Below are 19044 nucleotides of genomic sequence, written 5' to 3'. Positions count from 1 at the left end.
ATCTCTTGAACCCTCTGATTTCACATTGATGGGTTTTCGACGTAGGTTTCTAATATATAGCCAATTACTGTTGGAGGACGACAAATGTCAAGTGTCTGTGAAGAAGGCAGCCAATTACAAAAGCAGAAGGAATGTCAATATTCTTTGCTGCTTCCTAATAAAGACAAACGATTACATCTCAAACTCCAGCCACTGTTTCGTCTTTTTAAAGTTAAGGTAAATTGACTTTGGCTCTCTGATGAGTCGGCGACAGATCTCTTCAAAGCTCCATCTCGTGAAGTCGGAGCCGCGGAGGTCCCGGCAATCCCTCCACTTCACAGATGCCGTTTAATCTAAGATCTATAAAACCAGGGATTTAACTTAATAGGTGTTTATATGAGTTGTGGCGACGCATGAAAGACAAGTTCAACCTAGACATCGTAGACAATCATGTTTTCATTGTAGGTTACTTCTTAGTCTATAAATACATCCACAGCTCCCAAATGACTTCCAGATTCCACATGCATCCCCGGACACCCGATAACGTGTGCACATACTTAAATGTACAGGTTGGTTTGCTCTTTGCATTTTACAACAAGGTATAAACACATAAACCACAGTCTCATTTCACTGGCGGCCTGAGGCTCCAACCTCAAAGACTAAGAGGATTGAGATCACAATATTGGACTTCATACTTCATTAATGGTAAGTAAGTAATTTGTATCTATATTGCGCTTTTCCAGACCAGGGTCACAAAGCGCTTAAACAATCAAAACAATATTCAATAAAGTATATACTGTAAAGGTCAAGATAACACTGAGAACAACACAGGAGTTCCAGAAAATCAAGGAAAAGCCTGCACGAATAAAAACGTCTTAAGATGTTTCTTGAAAGAGTGTAATTTATATTGAGGTTTGGTAACTTTTACAAAATTAAGAAGACTTTCCTCTTTTCTAATATACGTTTTATAGTTTTCCAAAGTGTGTTTAATATTTTTCGCTGACATTTTAGAGCAGGGATGTCAAGTTGTGTTCGTTTCCCCCACACAAAATAATATTTCCGAAAAAAAAAAAAATCAGCCTGAGATGACTCCTGTGTGAATCTCAGACAGAGTGCATGGTGAAGGTCCAGAAGGTCAGCACTGCTGCTGCTAATGATAAACCACTTAGTATTTAGCAAAGCCCTGGTCTGCCCACGACACACTCTTCCTCCGCCTCAGCTCTCGCCGTTTTAAATAGCTCATGATACATCTTGCCTACATAACTCTTCAAAATACACCCGTCAGGATGGTCTTCAGCGATGCTTGCCTCTCACCTACACCACATGTCCACGTGTTTGCATGTTCAATTCGACAATGATTCATGTTGTTCGGCCAGAAAGAGGACGGCACGGAATACATATTGAGATGACCATGACGACTGCAGATACTGATGCTGCACTGACGGCAGGTTGGTCAGACGGGCTAACTGGGCTACTGTGTCACAGGGCTCCTGCGGTCTTTAAGAGCCGCACAGAGACTGGAATAGAGGGAGGTAATCTCTTCTTAAGACCACAGCATCCATCTGTGAGGGCCATCTGGTTCCCACCTCACAACATACACAGGAGCACATAAAAAAGCCCTGCAGCTGCAAATGTAGACCACATGACTTGTGCCAAGCAATTGTTAAATGATCAACTGAACCGTGCGTGACGGAATCACATGAAATTCGCATCCCCACACTTCAAAGGCTTTTTTTATTTTAAGCACATGGACACGCTCTCGTCCATCCATCAAGTCAGGAAAGACGACTGCTGAGCGCTTGTCTCTGAAAGATGGTTAATTAGGTGTGTCACACAGAGGGAGTCCAATTCTCTCAAAGATCATCCAGCCATGCAGAGACACCTGGCTCCGATCAATAATGAAAGACGGAGGGATCAATATGAAAACATATCAATACACTTACTGTGATTGACACAACCTTGCAAGGGATAAATATTCCGTATTAATGAACGATTGTAAACACATGTGTACTCTCCTTTAAAGCAGTATTCTTGCTTTCAAGTCATGCAGAATCCGAGTCTCAGGGTGGACAGATGTGCTGCTCCGAGCACAAGGCCATGCTGAGTCGGCCTATTGAAACAGTTGTCAGGCCCCTCTGGGAGGCCACACAGATCACTGACCATTGAATAAATGAACATTAACCCCCGCACCCCCCACCCATACACACACTTAGAGCCTCCTTTCACATCACTCCTCTGACCAGCACACACAAGACCCTCCTGGGAGGACAGAAGGGTTGACCTCCGGGGGCTCCGAGCTCTTCATCTTTCATCAGGATTCTTTTTTAAATTCATTAGTGTCAACAAAAATGTAAATGCACGTTTTAAACGTGTCATTATGGAAGCAAGGTCAACAACTTGTCAACACACGTATAAAAAAAAAAATACACCGCAAATAGAGTGAGAAACAAACACAATAGGAGGATTTAGAATTTTGTCTAAACAACAAGAAAGTGTTTGTGTAATGAGCCAATGTGTCAATGTTTTGACAGAACCTTACGTCAGTCTACGAGCACAGACTATAATTTGTTGGCCTAGGATCGTAAAAGAGTTACAGATATTGGTTAGACCAAAACTATATGGGGATATAGCAAAATTAAAATATAGTAACCCTATATAAAAATAGATATTTGTACACAGTTGTACACAGGGCTTTGTCACCATTACATTCAAACACAATCAAGGATGGAGAATAAAATAGTGTTTATCCTGTAATCTCAAATATAGGGAGTATTTTATTTCTAAAACAACATGGCTGAGCATTTATTGTGTTTGAACATTAACATCCCGTTTGTCCCCGTAGTTCATTGTCTTTATTTAAACTGACAACCGGGGGAAATAGCTGACTCTTCACACCCACTCTGAGACGAACACACACCCTGACACACACTAATGCAGACACTCATCAGACAGACTCAGTCAGCAGCACACGCCCTCCTCAAGGGATCTGCCTTGATGTCTCCACCCTCTTTAAAGCGAGCCAGCAAATCTTCCAGCGGCTTGTTGCGTACGAGTGTCGGTGGATGGTTGAGAGCAAAAGGACTAGTCAGGGGGGGTGGGGTCGCAGGAACGTGTATCGGCACCACACCCTCACCACTGTTGCACCCAATTATTACTGTCCAGAGCGATGGAGGGTGACTGGAAGGGGAAGCTGCTCCGTTCCCTCCTTCCTGTCCCTCATATTTCCATCCACATCTCCATCTCCAGCGTCACCGCCGCTGTCTCCCACGGCCCCCACAGATAACTGCATGTAATTAGTGGTGGACTCCAACATATGACTTATATAAATATATCTAGATATACAACCCTGAAAGAGTCTTTTGAATCTGTTAAAACACTAAGGACACTCCCAAAACACCTCCTTTGATTTCCTCCTCTTCATGACACCCACAAAACCACGGCCATATATTCGAGCCCAACCTTTCAATTCAGTAGAACATGTATCGTAGCCATTAGCTATTCACATTAGAATACTGAATACAGAAATTAACTAAACTTATTTAAACAGTGAGGCATCACGCGTGGTTATGCAACCGAGGTTAATGATGACGATAATGAGTAAATAAATTACCTGCCAATTGAACCCAAAGGCTTTTAACTCCCCCATAATTCAAGGGTTCTCTTCACAGTTAATAAATACGTTCCCCAAATTACCTCTAAACCTTTTAAATTTCCGCAAAAAGCGAAGCGGGAGTTTAAAAATGTCCACAGCATGAGAAATGTCTCTGAATCCCTTCAATTTAAGAGATTAAAAACTGGACTTTTAAAACTAGTATTTCAAAAAGTATTTGAATGTTAAAAAATGTGTCCTCTAATCCAAATCTTGAAGAATGTATTTATTGGTATGCATTTCTATTCTATGATTGTCACTTAAACATGTAGATCTTTCAGAGATTGACAGGAAAATGAATCAAAAAACAATAATGCGTTTTTACGACCAGGTTCTGTCCCTAATTGTGTTTTCAATGCACACCCAAGGCTCGATTATTTCACCTCCGAAAGAAAAACAACTTCATATCAATGGCCCTCAGCACAGTCTTTGTCTATGGCCAAAAAGCCTGTCTGAACACAGAAATGCAATAAGGTGTATCCAAGTAATTCCAACAAGCTTGAGCTTGACTTCATCTGGGAATGTTAAATGATGATAGACAGACACAAACAAAAGTGAGAAACTGGAGTCAGCAGTATTACAAGTTAAAGCCAAGCCTGAATTGACACGCTAGTGCTGCACACTATTACCAACACTGCAAGACCGGTGTTATTATGGCAAACAATGGGCGGACGACAATTAAAAAAAAAATCAGCTTCTCACCTGTGGACGTAGTGGAGCTGGTGAATGGAGTCAATGGCCAGAACCATTTCAGCTAGGTAGAATTTGGCCATATCCTCTGGAAGTCGATCCTCAAATTTACTAAGCAGCGTAAGCAGGTCACCACCCACGTAGTAGTCCATGACCAGGTACTGAAGAGAAAAGGAAAATAAGCTAAAAAGTTCTTCTTTTATGTTACCAGCAGCCTGAAAAGAATAGCTTTTAACAAGCGACACTGACCAATAACATTGGAGTGAACACAGCAGACAATCTCTTTGAGGGAATTTTGAAAATAATTATTATAGAATGTTCTAAATTTGATCTTTTTTTTTGGAGGGGTTTTCCAAAAAGTGGTGAAATAGATTGGTGTATTTTTAAAGCGTCTAGGAGTGTCCAGAGAAAACGCATTTGCTCTGAGAATGTGGCAAATGGAATGACAAGCAGTCCCGGCATTTGAACTCAGGGTCACAGAGAGCGGACAAACTCTGAGGTTAAATAGAGAACAATGTTCTACAGCAGCCAATGAATGGAAGGGTTAAAAACTCAAGCCGTCTCATAATTGCCCTGCTATTTTTCAACACAGATGTGTGACGTTCAAAAATCCGTCAACAATTCCGTCGACCTGATTGAAATGATGTCCTCCTCCCTAGAAGTGTTACTGTATGCTAAATATAGACAGACATATTTCGTGAAAGTGCAGCTGCTGAGAGTCGGACAGCTGGAGACACTGGACAGCACAGAAACCATGTGAATGGATGAAATTAGAAGCCATCTCACCAGGTTATTGTCGTCCTGGAACGCATAGTGTAAGGTGGTGATCCACTGACTGTCCCCATTCACAAGCACGTCTCGCTCTTCCCTAAAACAAGCCGTCTGTGGAAATACAGAAAAGTTAGACATGTTCATAAACTTAATAAATACTGGTATTGTTATTAAATATCTTCAATGAATACACATTACATCCTCATACAAACATAGAACGACCAGATCTTTCCTAATACAGTACATTTCCTATTATAATCTCTGCTTATAATTGTGCGCGCATCTACATTGTTTGCCTTAAAGCAAACGCACTGAGCAGTTATGGCTGTGACGTATGAGGCGTGATGACTGAAGACCCAGGGGAGCAGAAGGAATGTCAGACTGTCGGGAAGAGGTGGATGAGAAAAACACACACCAGCAGCTCACACAGTAACATGTTCTGCAAGTGTTGATGAAAGCTACATTTTTAACTTGTAGACGTGTCGCAAAGGGAGCTTCGCCTTTTAAATACTGAGCAAACAATCTTCAAAAAGAGAAACACTCACTTCAGCTCGCTTCAGCATCTCCCACTTGTTGAGGATCTTCATGGCAAAAACCTTGTCTGTGTTTTTCACCTTCACGACTGCAACCTGTGGGGATCAGACTTTTTTAGAGATTTGGACAATGACAGGCATTTTAGCAGAGACTGTAACAACTTCAAAACAACAACAACACATCCCTTAACTAGAAAATACCAGTGTTGATAATAGTAAGTAGCCATATTAAATATAAGTATAATTAAAACAATAATGATTTGAATAAAAAGTCAAACATGGAAATGGTTCAACTGACTAAACTCTGAACTGGAAGATGCACAAATGTCATTTGTCTATTTCCTTCCGTCTGATTCTTTCCAGACTTGCACCTGAACATGATTTCTAACCATATAATCAAAATGAACGAGCTGTTAAATGAGCTGTTAAAAAGCCAGCCATAGCACTTGACCACTCAATTAAAAGTCACATTTTGTATTAAGAGATAAGAAACTAAAATAAAAGATAATAAATAACGAATAAACCAAAATAAATAGTGACATTTCAATGCAAATCATTGGAAATAGTTTGTTATATGATGATATAAAAAGGCTGCCTTAAGTCAGTAATACCCTGTGATAATGAAAAGGTGAAGAAATAGAGATTTAATGACGCACAGGAAGCAAAAATGTTTTCAAATCCCAGAGCACGCATAAGCCATCAGGATTTCTATAAACATGGTATTCGGCTTTCCAGATTCACACAAACTAATCTCAAATTGCTTTAATTCTTAGCACGTTTAGAGGGTAAAACTAGACCACAATTATTTAGCCCGTGCTGGAATCCAAAATAACAGCATGAGGAGCATAAACAAATGCCTCTGAGCTTAAACTCAAAGCACATGTAATATTAAGTCCTTGCTTCCTGAAGGCCCATTATTATATTTGTGGAAATCAACAGATCTATTGAACTCCCTTAAATTTCCAGAAGCTTTTAAAGACGACTAAAATGGAAAAAAAAGAAACTCTCTATAAACAGCGAGGAATTTGTAAGTGCACTTCCTGACTAAGAGCAGCGAAACAAAGTGAAACAAACAGGCGCCCATGCAACAGAGGGGTCTGTAGTCTATTAAATGAGCTAGGGAATGTTGCTAATGCAATACAATGATAACATTCCTGCAGTGTTTGGATTTCCCCCAGTGATCCCTCACCAGAATAGAGGAGGAGGGCGAGAGGAGGACAGGGAGAGCTAACTGTTCCTGGCAACGCATAATTGTTTTTGTTTTTTCTGTACCTCGCCCTTTGTGCCTGCGATGATATCTATATCTGCAGCATCCCCAGCTGCATTCAGGCTAAATATAAGCTCCACGACAGCCAATCATGTCAACTGGGGGTTTTTGTGAATACACATTTAAATTTTCGGCAGCCTACTACCGCAGTGGATAAAACCACCTGCTGACAAAAACATAAGAAAACAACTTGACTGTGGACTGCTCTTTTGATTTCAGATGGTGCATGGCTCTTATTTATGATAGTCAGCTGGAGAGAAGCCCATAAACCAATTCCATCAGTGATCCCACTTGGCCCATTTTTGGTTAGTTGAAGGACCGTCCTGTTTTGATGATAGCAATGCCCACAGAAAGAAACGATCATCTGTGCCCTACTGACGATGATGATAGTGAAGATGATAACCATGATAGAGTTTAGTCATTAATTAGATCTTTAACAATCTAGTTTTAATTTTAGTGTCGGTGTCTTTTATTTAGTTGAGCTGTGTGTTTATTCTAGTTCTGTATGGATTAAAGATGATAATGATAATAACTTTATTCTTCCCTTTCTACATGTATACATTTTCATTATGTATATTTTAGTCAAATCAATATCATTATGTATGTTATGTAAAGCTTTAACTAAACAATTAACTAACAGTCTGTTTTTACAGAAGCAAAAAACACATTTTGAAGCACAGAATCAAAATGCGTTTTTGATGATATTAATGCATTTTATCCCCAAATTAATCATGTTTTTTCTTCCCTTTACTTATTTTTAATGCCTGAAATAGACCTATTCTTCTACATTTTCATTTTGAGTCAGCACAGTGAATCAACAGTCTGTTTTTATATTCCTCTGTAAAGTTTAAAAGTTGCACAAGTTCCTTATTACATTGGTGACCTTTATATAAATGCAATTTCAAAAAAAGTATATGGACATTTTCTTGGAGACTGAAGTATCCAGGAGTGTGGTTTTGGGAAGTTTGTGGTGCCTGACTAAAAGGAAAACTACACTGATGGGTCACACCACATTTCTGAACACGAGCCTGAAAACACACACACACAGAGAAACACATGACTCACCCATGCACATACCAGCACTCCTTGTAGGAGCTCGAGTGAGTACATCTTTGTGCCGACACTGTAGCAACATGCTAGCAGGTGTGTCAGAATATTTTTCCATCAATCACCCTGGAACTTAAGTGAAATCTCTTCTAAAAGAATTTACGGACTTGTTTGTGCAGCGGCCTTTTTTTTCTTTTTTTTTTCAATTGAAATGGTGGCTACTTTGTTAGTTAATAGTTATGAATCTGATCGTCAAAACAATTCTATGCAGTGTAGGATTCTCTAAACCAGGAGAGACGAGATTTTTTCTTTAACTATGCAAAAGATTTGGCATCGAATCACGATACTTGTCCCTTCAACATTCTCTGGGTGTGACTTCATTACCTGAAACCCAGTCACTGAAGTATTAAAAGCTGCCTACAGGCATAGATAAAGGAACAGCTACGTAAACAGACACAAGTTTATCCATCTATCTATAAACTTGTGCTGGTGGTTTCTTATACCCGGATTAAAGTCTCTGATCCAAGTTTTAGAAAAGTGACAGGAGATATTAATATTAGCCACACTGTATTGGCATCTCCAACTTAACAGTGTTGAACAGGAGCTGCACTAATGTACAGCAGAAAGAAAGTAAAAACAAAGGCAATATTTAAAAAATAAAATGATAATTACCTCGCCGAAAGCTCCTCTGCCGATCACTTTTAAGATCTCAAAGTCTTCTTTGTGCAGGCGCATCTGCTTCACTTTAGAAGTAAATGGTTTTGCTATAAAGATATAAAAGAAAAAAAGTCAGAACGCTTATAGCACACAATTGTTTTGTAGCAGAACATGTTAACAAACAACACAATCCAGTGACATATAATTATTCTGATCAAACACCTTTACACAGTGAAATATAAATGTAATAATAACAAACAAATTCTCAGTTTTATCTTGACCTTTAAAGTATATACTTTACTGAATATTGTTTTGATTGTTTAAGCGCTTTGTGACCCTGGTCTGGAAAAGCGCTATATAAATAAAAATTACTTACTTACTTACATAAATCTCATTTCAAACTGGCCACTCAGATGACATAAATGGCCACGTTAGAAAGAAAAAAAAAGTTTCAGAACCCAGAAACAAAGATTAAGTGAAACTGAGGGGATTTTAAATATGTGGTAAAAAAAAACATGGGTGGTTGAAAACCATGTTTTGAGACAGGTTCCAACTTTAGCTAACAAAGCCAACATTTCCCTCATTTGTGTGGAGCGATTCAACCACTTCCTGCTTCTCAGCACACTGAAGGTAGAGTAGTCAGTGTTAGCACAATAATCTACAGATATTTATACTGTATAGGGTGGGAACATATGACTCAACTCTTTTAAAACATACGTGCTGACTTGCCATCTTTAAAAAAAAATTCTGATGGTGAACAGTGAACACCACACCTACTACACAAACATACCAAGTCATTACACAGACACAGCTTGTTGTTCATTTTACATTTCACTTATATCTGTTTTATTGGTGATTTTTCGTAGTGTAATGGTTTAAACTACAAAAGTGGAAAACAAATATATTAAGAAATATAATATAATATAATATATAACATCTTTAACTCGGCCTATGATCTGTCAACGACTCTGATCAAATCTTGACATTCGTATGTAATATCCATTGTGAGAGACTTGTGGACAAAGGTCCAAGAAAAACAAATTGGAAAAAATAGCAAAGGTCACCTTTTTAATTACAGTATATCACAGGTCATAACTATCAACAAGACAGTATAAAAATTAGATATGCAAGTTAAATCGTATGTTCCTTTGAATGAAGGCAGCAAGGTGTAAAAATAGTAGTGTTTTTAACATAATAAGTTAGCTACGAAATACATAGATGTAGTCAAATATATAGATTAGATAAGACTTTATTAATCCCTCTGGAGATCTCCTTCGGGAAATTAAGTAGTATGTCTGTCTAGTCTATGTCTAGTATGCATGTAGTATGTTGACATGCAACTAGATACATAGTACAACAAATAAAGAAAGGACTGTATACTAGTGAATGTGGTTTACTCCCTGATATTTTCTATTTGCCATCAACTAGTCTTGACATGAATGGGCACACTTCGGAGGATAAAGAGGAGATCTGCTAAATCCATGTTGAATTAAATAAATGTGAAGCTCAACAAAGCGCTGAACTGAAAATGACAAAAATAGACTATTTTTTGCGACAAGGTGGAATCTCGACAGAACAACACATGCAAGTCTACTGGATCACATGAGCTAGACCCCTGCAGGCTGTGTCTATTGACAGCTTTATCAGGAGCAGACATATCAATAAGTGCCAGTAGCTAAAGAGGAAACATTCACTCATTCAGTTGTGTTACGATTGTCACTACAGTATCTCCAGTGAGCTTTGAAGCCAAACTCAACACTGAATAGACACAAGAAATGATATGGCTGTTCCACTTAGATTCATATTTTAGGAAAATCCACAATCACGTCAAGACCAAATCTCTCCGTTCAACTGACCACTGATCATGATTTGAATCATAGAAATGGAAGGTTATGTACATTTAACTAATTAAAGTTTAACTTATCCTATCGATTCTCCGATTGTTGTTAGCAGAGACGCACCAACCCGATATTAGCATCTTAGCCTCTCGAAGTCGGATCTGGTATCGGTGATAAAGCTCAGATCCGAGCAGTTTATTTAAGCTATAGTTGTACTGACATCCCGTGTTGTTTGGAGGAGAAATCGCACTACAATAATCAACACCCCTAACTTCTTTTAAGCATCTAAAGAACGCATCACGACAAAGAATATGAGCAGATCGAAGTAACAAAAAAGAAAGTTAACTTTGCTGTTCTGTAGAGACAAGAGAATCTTCCAGTTGACCGCATAAAAGTCAACAACAACAAACGTTCCCGTTAGTGTGTTAATTCTGGCAGTAGCTGTCAAAACTAATGAAATTATTGAGTGTTTCTTGTATTAAAATTCCATTTAAAACGGCTATAATGAACGAATGTGCTCTCACGTTCCTCATACAGACTCGCATACCGATATCGCATATCGCATACCGTGAATTAGATTCAGACTAGTTTGTTGTTGTTTTTTTTTACATCATGTTGTTCTTACATATGATTATATTATGAGTGCTTCTTTAATTTACAATGCTTTTATTTGACTTGTTTATCCTACAAAAGTGTTTATTATTTAGTAGGGGTGTGATAAAATATTGATTAACGATAACGATTTATCGCTATTTTATATATTTTTATTCACAATACTGTATAGATATTTTTAAAAATAGACATTTTTTAAATGGATAGTTTTGCGCCGACGTCACCAACATGTCAACTTAACAGACCGCCTATGTTTTCTTCAGGTTATTAGGGAAACAAAGTTCATAATTTAACTTTTTATTATTTTCATTTTGTTGACAAAGCATTAAAAGAACCAGCAGTTTTATTTCACGGTAGGGAATAAAGTTAATATTTAAACACTGGTATCGGATTGGTATTGACCGATACTCGAAGCCCAAATATCAGTCTCGGGACCATAAAAGTCGGATCGATGCATCCCTAAGTTTTTAGTCAGCTCCAGATTTCTCCACAGCAACTAACTAATACGGGACAAAAAAGGGAAAACTTTGGTTAAACTTCAGGAGAACAACAGAGATTAACAATTTCACATTTGGGGAAGAAAACACTGAATCTGGCTCAAGAGCACCATAAAAACAACCACAAGAATTGTTTTTCATCTGGGACCCAGTAGACCACAGACCCATCCACAACAAAGTGCGCACACACACACACAGATGTGGACACATAGAAATGTGTGTGTACACCCGAAATTCAGAAGTTGATCCTGGCATCTGGCAAAATTGGGGCTTAAGCAGTGTTGTCCATGCCAAACCCATTGTACAACAAATATCTTCCCAGCAGCACATGGTTGAGTCAAACCACACAACATCAAGTGACCTTCTTTACACTGCTCTCTAATCTCACGCTGTGCGACGCTCAGAAAAAAACTTGGAGTTCAAACAGATTAACGGCATTAAAGAAATTAACAAGTCATTTTAAAAACAGTATTGAATGTGAGAAAAATGCTGGGAAGGTTTGAACTGAAGGAATCCAATAATGAGGAAATTTAATTCAAAGTCACCACTGCAAGTAATTCTGTGTTCAGTCCCGCGTGGAGAGTTTTATTGTTGATCCAATTGCATGGATTGACATCGGTTTAATCTCAATTCGATGTTATATCATTTTGACCAAACGTGCTCACATTATTCAATTAATGTAGCAAGTTTAAATAGAAGTTGGGAGTACACGAAACGCTATTTAAAACAAGTCATGTATAGTTAATTGTGTATCCTGTCAGACTTGCATGACATCCTGTTTAAACACGAAGCACACGTTTACACACATGCTTGAGACTTGGGGCAACAAGTAAAGCATTGTGGCTGGAAAGGACTTTAAAGAAGCCTTCTAACAGGAATCGAGAGTCTGCACGCATTTTCAACAATTACCCTCATCCGGAATGTGAATATGACCTGCACCCTAGGATCACACGGTGCTCCGGCGTCACATTTACAACACGAAACAAATACCTTTCACTCCGGGTCATTCCTCAGAACTTGCTAGCAAAACATACAGGAAGGGGAAAAACATAGCAACCGTTGCCATGACAAGGTGTGGTAAGAACCCTTGGAAAGGTGACTACTCAAACTTAAGTATGACTGAGGCTCTTTGTTTTCAGTAAGTGGAGGCAAAATGCGAAGAGACTGGAATAAAATGACATATACTCCGTGCGGGAAAGTCTTCCCTCTTCAGACGCACTGAATGAAACCCTGGCGATGCACGTGTTCAGCAGGCCTTATGATGTAGTGAAACTGGAAAAACATGAGTGACGCCAGCTAATCCACAGAGTCAGACTGGTTTAACCCAAAACGCGACACACTTATCAAACACATCTCTGCACAGCAACAGGAGATTTTTGCAATGCTTAAGTGCCTTAAATTAGCAGCTGACCCACAAATATGCTCAGCATACAGAACAGGCTGTGAGAAGCATGTCAAAAATGTCTGAGTTGTTGTGCTTTTCAGCTCTATTGTTGGGATTTTCTTTATTCTATTTTCCCCACTCATTTGATTGTTACTCTCATTTCTAATCATCAAGTAGCATTTCAAAGGGTGTGTTACGTGTTAAGACATTGTCATGTCACTTTAAGGACATTTGCAGAACGAGAGAGATACTGCAACAAATGTATCAGACATAGAGGGAGACAAGATCACATAATCATAAAAAAAAAGTATCACCCAGATTGAACAGATTGAGACCTGATAAAGAAAGCTGCCTTAGGGTGCAAGTAGAGAGAACTGTTTGTTCAACAATTCTAAACTAGCAACAAACTAAATATTGTCATCACAGTAAAACAAAAAAAAAAATATATATATATATATACACTTTTTCTCAACTATAAGTAATATTTATTAATTGGTTACGAGTTGGTTAAATTGCCTATTTTTTTTTTACTTTTCAAACCATGTATCCTTATCAGCTTTTAAATTTATTTACAATAATTTTGCATAAATTATGTGATGACCCAACAAATTCTACGCTGGCCAAACCACACCTGTATGACACAATAGAAGGAGTGTTGATGCAATTATGTATGATAGTGTTGAGCAGAGACAGTAGAGGTTTGTCTTGATCTTCTGGCTCTTCCGTAACTAGTCCTGATATAAAAGATTAACGACTGTTATTATACACAAGTGACACTTGTTATCAAACCAAAACTTTTTATAACCACTTCAACGCACCAGAATGGTGGCTTTAAATTATAAATAATGTGTAACTATACGTGTCTCTTAACTAGATCTTTTTTATTCAAATATTTACATCATAAACTTAAACTTAATTTAGTCGAGTATCAAGGTTTTCACGCAGCCTCATCAATCCTGACAGTCTCCACCTCCAAGGGACTCATTGTTTAAACAAAGGGAGGCGGGATTACAAATGGATGGGGGAGGAGAGAAGACCAGTATAACATCATAATGGGCTTCGCTCTCGTAACCTCTCGTTCCAGAGACTTCAGGCAGGGGAGTACTTTATAAAGTAATAACTTCAAAACATCGTCATGATGAAGGACTTACGGTTTCTTGGAAACATGTGAGTAAGTCAGGGGAGTTGTTTTTTGGCACTGGTTTCACCTTAAAGGAACCTTTTATTATAGTGATGGATGTATAGTTAAGTCAGAGATCTAATCAGATGTTGGGTCCAATTATATTTAGTGTACATCCTCTATATTGGCATCACCATGATGCCAACTGAAGAGTGGGGGACATCTGGAAACCATCACAAGGAATATTTACAACCACAGTGAGGTAACGGCACAAAAATTCTGCATACGAGAGACGGTAGGAGGACGTTTCTTCTTACAATTATGTGAACTATACAGATGTTGAGTAGGGCAAAGTTTTAGGGAGGGGTTTTTTTAAATTGCTATGCAAAGTTTTGGCTATTCAATTAAGTAACATGATAATGCCAAGACAGAATCAGAAAAAGAGAAGTAGAAAATACAACAGAGGAATCTTTTTAGTTAATTTCTAGATCTGTTTCGACATGCTTTTAAATATTTTACTTTGGCATGAATTTTCCAGCTCATTAGTGGGCAAAAAAGCACTAAAGAAGTCTGCAACAAAACTACAGCAACTCGAAACACACCAAAAAAATCTTCTGTATCATTACATAATCACAAATGCATGAATGGAATGAAATATATGAAAGTCACCTAAGAAATAAGACATAATATCTGCATGCATGTGTTGCATGAAAAGTAAAACCTTTAAAATTACAATTAACACACTAGAGGAAACGTTATAATCGTGTTATAACTCAACTGTACAAAATATAACAAAAATGCAAATATCCAAAATTATTAAATATATACAGTATATATATATATATATATATATATATATATATATATATATATATATATATTTGTTATTATTATTACTTTATTATTACTTTACTAAAATTAATTATTACTAAATGCAACCATTCACCTTAAAAGAAGAAATTGAAAATGAATAATTATAATAGTACATTTTATATAAAAGCGCCTTTCTGGTAACTCAAAGTCGTTTCACAAAGAAAACAATTAAATCTAAAAGGCTGCAGCGTAAAATATTTTTTGTGCTTGTTATCATCAAAAATGTATACTTAACATTTAGCTAGCATATTTTGTGAAACCTAATTTCGTTCTGACGGACCATGTCAAACACATAAAATAAAAAAACATGTCAACCATAAACCACCCTGCATAGCTATAATTGCATAATTGTATAGAAGTGCAGATATTATCAGCTTGTGAAAACAGAAGATTCAACAATCATGAGCCAAGATCATGATCCTCGTTTCTTTCATTAGACTCTCTATGAAGGAGCTCCAGGTGCTTCTTTATGACTGCAGCTTGTTCGATGGACTGAATACAGAGTAAAGAAAAAAGATAACCATGATTAATAAACAGGATATTAGTCTGCTCTGGTGAAAGAGAACACAATTAAAAAGGTTGGACACAAGCGCAATTGGAGCTCATTCAAGTTTTCTCGAGGCAAAAAATGCTGTAAATGACGGTTTGATCATCGTTTCTGCAGATCAAGTAAACAAAAATCTAATGAGCACCGAGGGGGAAACATTTTGTTGTGGTCTTAAAACCATAAAGTTAAATGTGGCAAGCACTTTATCAGCAAGTGTTGGGTGATGAGGCAAAATCTAAAAAGAATAACAAAAGAGTAGGTCAAGAAAGGATGTGTGTAAAACACAAGAAGCGGAAGATTGAGGTAATTTTCATATTAACCAATACTTAAATAGCTCAGATCTCGCGCAAGCTATGTCGAGTTTGTATTAATTCAAGAATTATCAAAAATAATGTTTGTCACTATTGGAAATGCACATTTTAATTCTCATTCACTTTGTTATGTGAACAATACATGAATGCCTTTGTAAAACTCAACTAAAATAATCTTTTATTGAGACTAAAATGTTGCAAAACATAATTACATTTTACATTCTACAATGAGAAAAGACTTTAACCACCTGAGAAGGAGGCAGCTGAAAAACTGCTTGAGAAACACTTGCCGTCTAATCCCAGGAACAAGTGAGTTTTATAGAGTTAGGGAGCCTCCATATCAACTTGAAAGAAAAACACTACTGGGTGGCAACATCAACCGGAGCAGATACCATGTGTATGTTGTGGGAACGTTCAGCGTGCCAGACAATATTTTCCATGTGTGTAAAAATCCGAGTCCACAGGAATGCACGTGTACTTTCGCAGCATGTCAACATTCACTGGCACTTTATAATATGTCCACTTCAGTCAAATGAAAGTCAACGGTCACTAAAACAAAAAGTGAGGTTGTGGTTCAGAACCACCGTGTCACAACAACCCGACAGGTATTAGATCACTTCTTGTTTCCTACTGCCTTTTCTGGGCTTGTCCTCCTTTCACCCCCCCTGGATGTTCCCAGTCAGTGGAAAATGAGGGGGGTTTGTTACCACGAAACACTCCACAATGTACCATGTAAGGGGTTTCATTCCCGTTGAGGTCTGGACACTATAAATGGGACCACTTGAATGGAATAAAACATCCGCCCTGTATTTTTCTTCACACTTCAGACAGAAGCAGAACTTTAATAGCTGGGTCACTAGGTAGAGCATGAAGGTTAAATGAAGGGCAAAGGAGGACAAAGGCAAGAACAACATAAGATTCGATTTATCATTAAAAAGTTTCATAAGCAAGTCAAGAAAAGGGTCTAGAGGCAAACAACTTTGTGTGATGTCAAGTTCTTTACACATATACACACAAACCCTCCCCCCACCGCTGTCACCACTGAAAACAAACAGTGCATTTACATTTGGCGATGACCCGGGTCTTCTCTATTCAGCAGTGTGATGTGCTCATCTGCCTTCTCCCTCTGGCAGGAAGTGTCATGAGGCGGTAACCCAAGCCTCTCTTGAAGAAGCACAGCTCACTGCCGTGGCCAGGAAAGACCTCTAGCTGTGGAGCGCTGGTGGCATGCTAGTAAGGAAGATCACACGAATGGATTCAAAGTGACAAGCACTGAAGGGGAAAAAGAAAATCCTGGATTATGAAAACGTTAAAGGTGTTCAAAGGAATTATGCTGCACATCATTGAGACCTTAAACATAAAAAGTAATAATTGTGTTTATGTCCAGCACAAACTTTTGTATCTGCATTAAAGATTGTGTTTTCTAATCTTTTTTCTCAAATTTAAACTAAAAAAAGACTTTCTAGGCCACAACCAATCCCTGTTGTGTCAGAAGACTAGCTGCTTACTAATTATAACCACCAGAGAAAAAAAAAAGGTGTCAGTGCGGAAGCTTTCCACAAAAAGCCTTCTTGAAATTGGCATCTTCCCACAAGTATGGCTGACAAAACAAATGTTTTTACTTAAGATGGAGGAAAGGTGAGGGTATTCACCAGATTAGTTAACTCTAGCTTCGTCTGTTAGCCCAGCATCTTATGATGTGATCTGTGGCTAGAAACGCAGTGGACAGTAGCAAACCCCTAGATAACACTTACGATACTAATGACCTTAATGATAAGAAGATGGAGTACACATGAGGGGACGAGGAGGGACAAGGCCTTGTTTTGACGAGGGTGTGAGACCAGGAGGTGATAGGAGATGCTGGTTTCCTTGACGGACTGATAAACCACAGCGACAGCAAGAGAGTCCAGTTGTGGGTACAAATCTCTGTCATCAAACACACTCACCCTTAATGTGAGAATTAGAGCGGTTGTTGACGTCAGCTTCCTTTAACGTTGCTAGATTATCAATTCACAATTTTGATTTAAAAATTACTTTTAAATCAACATAGAATCCCTTTGTTAACATTCACATGAGCTTACCAGTTATTCATGTTTAAGGTATGCTACAAAATGTTTCATGCTGCTACACTTTTTTATTTGCTAGGACTAGGGTTTTAAGAAAATACCAATACACCCAAATAAAGCAATATTTTCTTTCCTTGATGCCGTTTCGATATATTCAACATCCCTGTATTAATCACGTTTTATTTATTTTTATAATTGTCCTTTTAAGGTTTATATTTCAATTCATGTGTAGAAAATTAAATGATTGCATTTGTTTTTTTATTTACAATAAATATGCAAATACTCAAAGCAATTTCTTCCATTTGAATTTAACTTCTGGCCATTAGACAGCAGCAGGTGACTAAGGACTAGAGGATACAAATGACTACAGCAGGTTTTAATGCTGATGTCTGGGCATATTTTGGTTTAAAAAATCCTAGCTAACACTGGTGCTACCCCTTGAAAAAGATGTGTGCTTACAAATCTTTGTATGCGTAATATATTACTTCCCAATAGTGTTTCCATGTACAACACCTTTGACTTGAAAAAGAACCAGTGCACACCGTCTAAACCAAGTGGCAACACTGGCCATAGTCGACCAAAGAATGTCGAAGATTACACTTTGGTGCTGATGTTCGAGTTAAACCCTCGAGCCCTCCCATCAGAATATGTATCATATTTAGTATGTATTAAAAATAAAGCCATTATTTTAATTATTCTGGTTGTTAAGGTATTTTTTAACATGTGAGTGAAGCATCAAATTCATTTCAGTGATTCTGGAGCTGCGTTCCACCGGTGTGTAGACACAAAATCAAAGAACATTTAAGTTAAAAGTTCCAGTATAAGATTACTGAAATGTCAGGTTATATTTACTTTACCAAAAGATCCTTTGTGAAACCAGTCCAATCAGTATAAGGCTTATGTTTACAGTTCTAGTTGAATATGAGGTCATTAAAAATGAATGCTAAGCTTCTTTTTTTACACACACATTACAAGCACATTCTGATCACGTCACATCCTGTCCTCACAGTAGTGTTCCACTTAAATACAATCAAGAATGAGTAATCATTCAACAGGATGTGAGGAAGAGGTAACTGTGGTCTCCATTAGATCTGGGATTCGATTAAATGGATTTAGAAAAATCAATGGATTGGAGATCGGGGCGATGATATTTACTAGTCATCACTATTTGGGCTTGTTGTGTCTGCCGTGTGACCCTATAGC

General features: G+C 37.9%; 1 protein-coding gene across 2 annotated transcripts in view; it reads right to left on the bottom strand.

The window, feature by feature from the left end:
- Positions 1 to 19044, bottom strand: part of cdc42bpab (CDC42 binding protein kinase alpha (DMPK-like) b) — a 51963-nt gene that overhangs the window by 21013 nt on the left and 11906 nt on the right. For both annotated transcript variants that reach the window (XM_087805640.1, XM_087805639.1), the window contains exons 2-5: positions 8609 to 8700; positions 5635 to 5718; positions 5105 to 5200; positions 4331 to 4479 (exon numbers count right to left, since the gene is read on the bottom strand). In XM_087805640.1, the coding sequence (XP_087661766.1) occupies positions 4331 to 4479; positions 5105 to 5200; positions 5635 to 5718; positions 8609 to 8700 (421 nt within the window). The remainder of the gene's footprint in view (positions 1 to 4330; positions 4480 to 5104; positions 5201 to 5634; positions 5719 to 8608; positions 8701 to 19044) is intronic.

This window comes from Callionymus lyra, chromosome 13, assembly GCF_982586985.1.
Source record: "Callionymus lyra chromosome 13, fCalLyr1.hap1.1, whole genome shotgun sequence".
NCBI classification, from domain to species: Eukaryota; Metazoa; Chordata; class Actinopteri; order Syngnathiformes; family Callionymidae; genus Callionymus; species Callionymus lyra.
The sequence above is the reverse complement of the archived record's forward strand: the minus strand, read 5'-3'. Positions and strand labels throughout refer to the sequence as shown.